General features: G+C 42.6%; 1 protein-coding gene and 2 non-coding genes across 3 annotated transcripts; all 3 read left to right on the top strand.

Annotated features, from left to right (window-relative positions):
* Nucleotides 1–168: 168 nt before the first annotated feature.
* Nucleotides 169–5,059, top strand: LOC135521802 (small ribosomal subunit protein eS27-like). Its single transcript, XM_064947538.1, has 4 exons — nucleotides 169–289; nucleotides 1,131–1,239; nucleotides 1,910–2,020; nucleotides 4,795–5,059. The coding sequence occupies exons 1-4, from the start codon at nucleotides 179–181 to the stop codon at nucleotides 4,821–4,823; spliced, it is 360 nt and encodes a 119-aa protein (XP_064803610.1). The 5' UTR covers nucleotides 169–178; the 3' UTR covers nucleotides 4,824–5,059.
* Nucleotides 1,674–1,804, top strand: LOC135523234 (small nucleolar RNA SNORA13). The gene has a single exon (XR_010452809.1). It is a non-coding gene; the product is annotated as a small nucleolar RNA SNORA13 (small nucleolar RNA).
* On the top strand, nucleotides 2,094–2,229 carry LOC135523235 (small nucleolar RNA SNORA13). Its single transcript, XR_010452810.1, has one exon. It is a non-coding gene; the product is annotated as a small nucleolar RNA SNORA13 (small nucleolar RNA).
* Nucleotides 5,060–6,946: the final 1,887 nt, after the last annotated feature.

Here is a 6,946-nt window from a genome sequence, read left to right as displayed (position 1 = left end):
TTAAAAATGCAGTGGTCTTTCCCTCACACTGCGAGATAAATCTAACAAAATCAAATGTGCCAGTAAGGCTAGTTATAGATGGCGCTGAACAAAACCTCTGTGTGTAGACCTGTGTGATTTGGAAGAAAGAGTTGACCTCACATACACGGCCTCCTTTGCCTCGCCTCCTTGACACGTAATGGCGACAAAACACTTCCGGCCCCTGCTTTTCGGGCCCGTTCATTTATTAACTATCAACTTCCGGTTGATCCTTCTTTTCAGCAACGGCTACAAATTCGCCAACATGCCAGTAAGTGCGCACACATGCAATATAACCCTTGCTTCAGCTTGGGAATTTTGTTTGAGCGGGACATGACCACATCCATCGATGTATTAGAACTTTGCAAATATTCCGATATATTTATATTCGGGATTATTCAACCAATGGTTAGCTCGTACAATCTTAGTTAAACTACGTGCCAAGCGCGTGCTATGGTCTGCTGAATTGAAGCAATATGGCGGCGTACATGCAATAGAAAGCATGGACTGACATGTAACTAGCTAGCTAACTAGTTTGATGTTTTATTGTTTCTAAGCATTTGACAGCGCTTGTACACGATGCAGTTTGACTAGATGCTCATTCCTTGACCTATGTTTGATAGTGGACGTACGCAGGCTTTAACTAAACAAGATAACGTTAAAAAGCGTAGGCTAGCCAGTACTGAAGTTACTAGCCAGGCGTTTACCCAACGAACATTTGTTAAATGTTTTTGATTATACTAACTTATGTACACGTCTCCTGTATGTACATGGTTTTAACTTGTTATCTAGCGGGTGGGTGTAATTTGTGGAACGTTCAAACAGGAATCTGTTCCAAAAACTTCGGAAAGTTCATGGTTTGCCAACAAACAAACTCTTACAAAGTAGCATGATCAGTTCACCTAGCTAATTAGCTGCGAAAAACGTAATTAAATAGCCCACTCCCTACAACGTTGTATGCTTTGTTTGTTGGCAGCCTTGTTATGACGTTCTTGGAACAGATTCCTGTTGGAACGTTCCACAAATTATACCCACCCTTATCTAGCTAGATGATCAAATGGACTTTCCCATCTGCATTTTCTAAGATGGCCACCCTCTGGTTTCTCTTTCAGCTCGCAAAGGACCTGTTGCACCCAACCTCAGAGGAGGAGAAGAGGAGTCACAAGAAGAAGCGTCTTGTACAGAGCCCTAACTCGTATTTTATGGATGTCAAATGTCCAGGTTAGTGTGTCTCCCTGTAGCTGAGCTAGAAGTGACTCCACGGCTCAGCTCACACCAAGCGCAGCCGTCATTGTAAATAAGAATGTGTTCTTAACTGACTGTACTTTATTTAAACAATGACGTTAACTAAACCATGGTTTAGTATCTAGGGATGTGGGACCATATTCAACTGACAGGTCATTGGTTTGCCTGTCCTCAGTAAAACTGGTCAGTCCACCAAAGGGAGAGTTTACATGGCTAATGGAAACTCGATGTGATCCTGTGTGACTCAGTTGGTAGAGCATGGTGCTTTCAACGCCAGGGTTGTGGGTTTGATTCCCACAGGGGACCAGTACGTGCTCTTCTGTAAGTTGTCAGCTAAATGACTTAAATGTAAATCTAGTCTGGTGGTTATTAATTAGACTGACTTGTTTCTAGAGGGATGTGTAGCGACTTGCCTTTGTGTTGCCCATTCATTGTCTCCAGAGTGAATGAGGTGTCTACCAAGGCATACAGTAACCGTGTGGTTGTTTTTTGGAAGGAGTCTCCACTGATTCCTTTCAATAACTGCAAGAACACAACAGTAATTATAACATAAATTGTGTGTGTGATTTGTTGGGACTGAACACGAGTAGGTCTCGTTCAGGACATTGAGGTGAATGTTAATTTGTCTGAACTGTTCTCTCTACAGGATGCTATAAGATCACAACAGTGTTCAGTCACGCCCAGACGGTCGTCCTGTGCGTCGGATGCTCTACAGTCCTGTGTCAACCTACAGGGGGTAAAGCACGCCTCACAGAAGGTACTATATTACACCCACCCCCCAGCCTTCCACACAGTGTCCAGGATGGGAAAATACTGTTGGACATAATTGATGCCTTTATGTGTTGCCCATTCATTGTCTCCAGAGTGAATGAGGTGTCAACCAAGGCATACAGTAACCTTGTGGTCGTCTTTTGCTTGGAAGGAGTCTCCACCGATTCCTTTCAATAACAAACTGCAAGAACACACTAGTATATAGAAATAATACTGTCTGTTCTGTTTCTAGTTGTAAGTCTGACCTGCCACTCTTTAGGATCATGCCATGAGTTGTCAAATAAAACTCCTTTTTGTTTTTCATTTAAATGTAGTTTTTTCATACTTTACTGACCATGAACCAAATAATGTAATGTATTGCTTTTCAATAGTCCCAATTGAAGTGTGACCCTTTACCTGCTCAGCTGGCTTGGTTTGTGTTCACCACAGCTCAGGTTGGCAGTGTTTGTAGGGATAGAAATCGCCAGGGACCTCAATATTATATCAATACTTAGATGGAAATTCCACTCATTCCTATCATTTACAGTGCTACATAACACTGTGGACAATGTTTTGTGAACAAATGTTTCATTTTGTTATGATAAGGTTGGTAGCAACGTGGGAATCTGTTGCAGCTCAAGTCAACTTCCTAATCCACAATGCTCTATAGGCTAGCTAGGAAGGTAACTGGCTCGCAAACATACCTAAACACAACACAAGTCAATATCAGCATATGAAGTTGCCAGTTAGCTGTGAAATCACCTAAACAAACTGCACTATCAATTTAGAATCTACAATCTCCCCATTTTCAACCTGCAGATCGATGTGCCTCATCGTGGAGTCTGACATTCACCACAGCACCATGCAATGCATCCTGGACTGACAAAGCAGACATAGGAGGAATGTGTTAGACCCCCTGTTAAATTACACATTCGTTGTGAGAAAATCGCAAAAAATATGATAAATGGCTCATCGGAGAGAAGACAACCTCTCGTGTTATGACATCGGCCCGTATTCAAATGTGACGTATGACAGACGGTTTTGCAATCTAAAAGTCATACTCCTATTAACTTCCAGGGTAGTGAGAGGCTATCAGTGCTACATCATACCGGCCTGAATTTCTGGCTGCTTGAACGGCAATGGCTCAGCTACACATGAAATGACCAAGGGAATTGATAGGGCATCACCCAGAGATGCACAAAAACACAGCATTCAAACTGGGTGAATCTTTATTCAAAGTGCTGAAAAAATGTGGATTGCGATTTGATAAACATATTTCTCACTATATGATGTTGCCAGGTGGAACCTATTCCCTGTATTGTTTGCTTAGTGACAGCGGTGCTATATACCGTTTCCTGGATCTCCAGTCAGTTGGTCAATATTGTCCTAGTATTAATGATTGACAATATTGGCATGCAGTGAGTTTCTAGTGAATGTCTGTCCATATAACATGCTGACTGGACCATGTTGGTTTTGTATGTCCACACCAGACGCAATCCAAGACACGCAGGTTGAAATATCAAAACGAGCTCTGAACCAACTATATAAATGCAAAATGTTGGTCCCATGTTTCATGAGCTGAAATAAAATATCCCTGTTAGTGAGCATTTCTACTTTGCCAAGATAATCCACCTGACAGGTGTAGCATATCAAGAAGCTTATTCAACAGCATGATTATTACACAGGTTCCCCTTGTGTTGGGGACAAAAGGCCACTCAAATGTGCAGTTTTGTCAGACAACACAATGCCACAGATGTCTGGTATTGAGGGAGTGTGCAATTGTCATACTGACTGCAGGAATATCCATCAGAGCTGTTGCCAGAGAATTTAATATTTTTCTCTACCATAACCTCCCTCCAGCGTCATTTTAAGAGAATTTGGCAGTACATCCAATCACCCTCACAACAGCAAACCACGTGTATGGCGTCGTGTGGGTGAGCAGTTTTGCTGATGTCAACAGAGTGCCCCAGGGTTACGGTATGGGCAGGAATAAGCAATTGCATTTTATCAATGGCAATTCGAATGCACAGAAATGGCGTGATGAGATCCTGAGACCCATTTTTTTAAAGTTATCTTAGACCAACAGATGCATATCTGTATTCCCAGTCATGTGAAATCCATTGATAAGGGCCTAATGAATTTATTTAATTTGACTGATTTCCTCATGAACTGTAATTCAGTAAAATCTTTGAAATAGTTCCATTTTATATTTTAGTTCAGGTCGAAACAAAACATCTAGCGAGCTAATTTGTCCTGGGAGATAAGCGTTGGGTTATTTTACCTGAAATGCACAAGGTCCTTTTTTTCTGGATCTTTGTAGAATACTGACCAATTTTGAGTTCTCTACTCTGACAATCCACAGAAAAGGGGAACCCTAGTTAGTTTCTAGTCATCTCTCCTTCTGTGGACTTTGTCTGTTGGCAACCAACTTTAAAGTGCATTACCACCACCGACTGGACTGGTGTGTGGACCTTTAGTTCATATTTCAATAACCAACGTGGGTATATGCTCCTAAAAACCAATGAGGAGATAGGAGAAGCGGGAGTTGCAGCGCATCAAGCCTGGCTATGCAGATCCGTGTGCAGTTTAGATGAAATAATTGAATAACCACTAGGCTGTCAGTCTGGCCTTATCAATAGTAGTTTGCTATCCTCATATCTCCTTCCCCTGCTAGGCTGTCAGTCTGGCCTTAACAATAAACAGTAGTTTGACCTCACTCTCCCTACCATATAAAAGTGAAATCTGTCTGGGACCATAACTAACTCTTTCTTTTTCTCCCAGGATGCTCATTCAGGAGGAAACAGCACTAGACTCTCAGCATTGGAGCTTGTTGGACCGAGAAACGGGATTGACCCCACAGTGACCCTGCTCAGGAAGTGACAACGCGAGAGGAAAAGTGGAGATGAAACTGAAGAGGAAAGATGGTGTTGAGCTCTGCTTTGTGTATGTAGAGAGAGAACGTCCCCTGGCATGATGACATCACTGTAACACCACTCCATCGGTCTCTCTCACTTCTTAATAAAGTTTAGTTTTTTCGTTTAAAGAATCCAGTTTACTTGTCAGTCTTTGATCCAGGTGTCAAATATGCTTGACTCTTATTAGAAAACAACATGTTGTCATGTGGGGAATGTATGCTGGTCCTAGATCTATGCCTGAACAACTACCTAGAGACCCTGTTCAAGTAGACCCACTGTTCTTAAATCAGGGGTGTCACTCATTCCATGGAGGACCTAGGGTCTGCTGTTTTTTCCCTTTCAATTAAGACAAATAACCAGGTGAGAACAGTAACTTACTAATCAGTGACCTTAATTCAACCAAGTACAAGGGAGGAGAGAACCCTCTAGAATGAGTGACACCTGTGCCTTAAATGGACCAAGGCAACACACTGACAACGTTTGTCAGGAAATTGTTTAGTTGAAGGTTTCAACATGGATCATTCACAGGGCTGTTAGTGTCACCGTGTGCTCCAGAGCCAGTTGCGTCGGCGGATGATCCTTTCTGTGTCTGGAGACGAGGGTCTGATCCAGGGAGAGAAACGCACCGTCCTGCTGCATTCCACTGGAGAACACACACCAGCTTAGACACAACCCTGAGAACAATTACCTCCAATATAGAGCTTTAAAATAATTGATGCTACCTGATGCACCAATATAGTAGGAGAAGGTAACTGGTACTGACGTGTGTTTGGGTACAGGCCGACCACCGGGACAGGAACCGTCTGCATGCAGGAGTTCTACACTGGCAAATACAGAACTGTTACCACCAACTGGGGTTAGTTACCTATGAACATGGGGGTGTGGTTAGTTACCTATGAATAAGGTAGTGGTGTTATGGTTAGTTACCTATGAACAAGGTAGTGGTGGTATGGTTAGTTACCTATGAACAAGGTAGTGGTGGTGTGGTTAGTTACCTATGAACAAGGTAGTGGTGGTATGGTTGGTTACCTATGAACAAGGTAGTGGTGGTGTGGTTAGTTACCTATGAACATGGGGGTGTGGTTAGTTACCTATGAACATGGGGGTGTGGTTAGTTACCTATGAACAAGGTAGTGGTGTTATGGTTAGTTACCTATGAACAAGGTAGTGGTGGTATGGTTAGTTACCTATGAACAAGGTAGTGGTGGTGTGGTTAGTTACCTATGAACAAGGTAGTGGTGGTATGGTTAGTTACCTATGAACAAGGTAGTGGTGGTGTGGTTAGTTACCTATGAACATGGGGGTGTGGTTAGTTACCTATGAACATGGGGGTGTGGTTAGTTACCTATGAACAAGGTAGTGGTGTTATGGTTAGTTACCTATGAACAAGGTAGTGGTGGTATGGTTAGTTACCTATGAACAAGGTAGTGGTGGTGTGGTTAGTTACCTATGAACAAGGTAGTGGTGGTATGGTTAGTTACCTATGAACAAGGTAGTGGTGGTGTGGTTAGTTACCTATGAACAAGGTAGTGGTGGTGTGGTTAGTTACCTATGAACATGGGGGTGTGGTTAGTTACCTATGAATAAGGTAGTGGTGGTATGGTTAGTTACCTATGAACATGGGGGTGGTGTTATGGTTAGTTACCTATGAACAAGGTAGTGGTGGTATGGTTAGTTACCTATGAACAAGGTAGTGGTGGTGTGGTTAGTTACCTATGAACAAGGTAGTGGTGGTATGGTTAGTTACCTATGAACAAGGTAGTGGTGGTGTGGTTAGTTACCTATGAACAAGGTAGTGGTGGTATGGTCAGTTACCTATGAACAAGGTAGTGGTGGTGTGGTTAGTTACCTATGAACAAGGTAGTGGTGGTGTGGTTAGTTACCTATGAACAAGGTAGTGGTGGTGTGGTTAGTTACCTATGAATAAGGTAGTGGTGGTATGGTTAGTTACCTATGAACATGGGGGTGTGGTTAGTTATCTATGAACAAGGTAGTGGTGGTATGGTTAGTTACCTATG

Source organism: Oncorhynchus masou, chromosome 30 (assembly GCF_036934945.1).
Source record: "Oncorhynchus masou masou isolate Uvic2021 chromosome 30, UVic_Omas_1.1, whole genome shotgun sequence".
NCBI classification, from domain to species: domain Eukaryota; kingdom Metazoa; phylum Chordata; class Actinopteri; order Salmoniformes; family Salmonidae; genus Oncorhynchus; species Oncorhynchus masou.
This window is presented reverse-complemented; position numbering and strand designations above follow the sequence as displayed.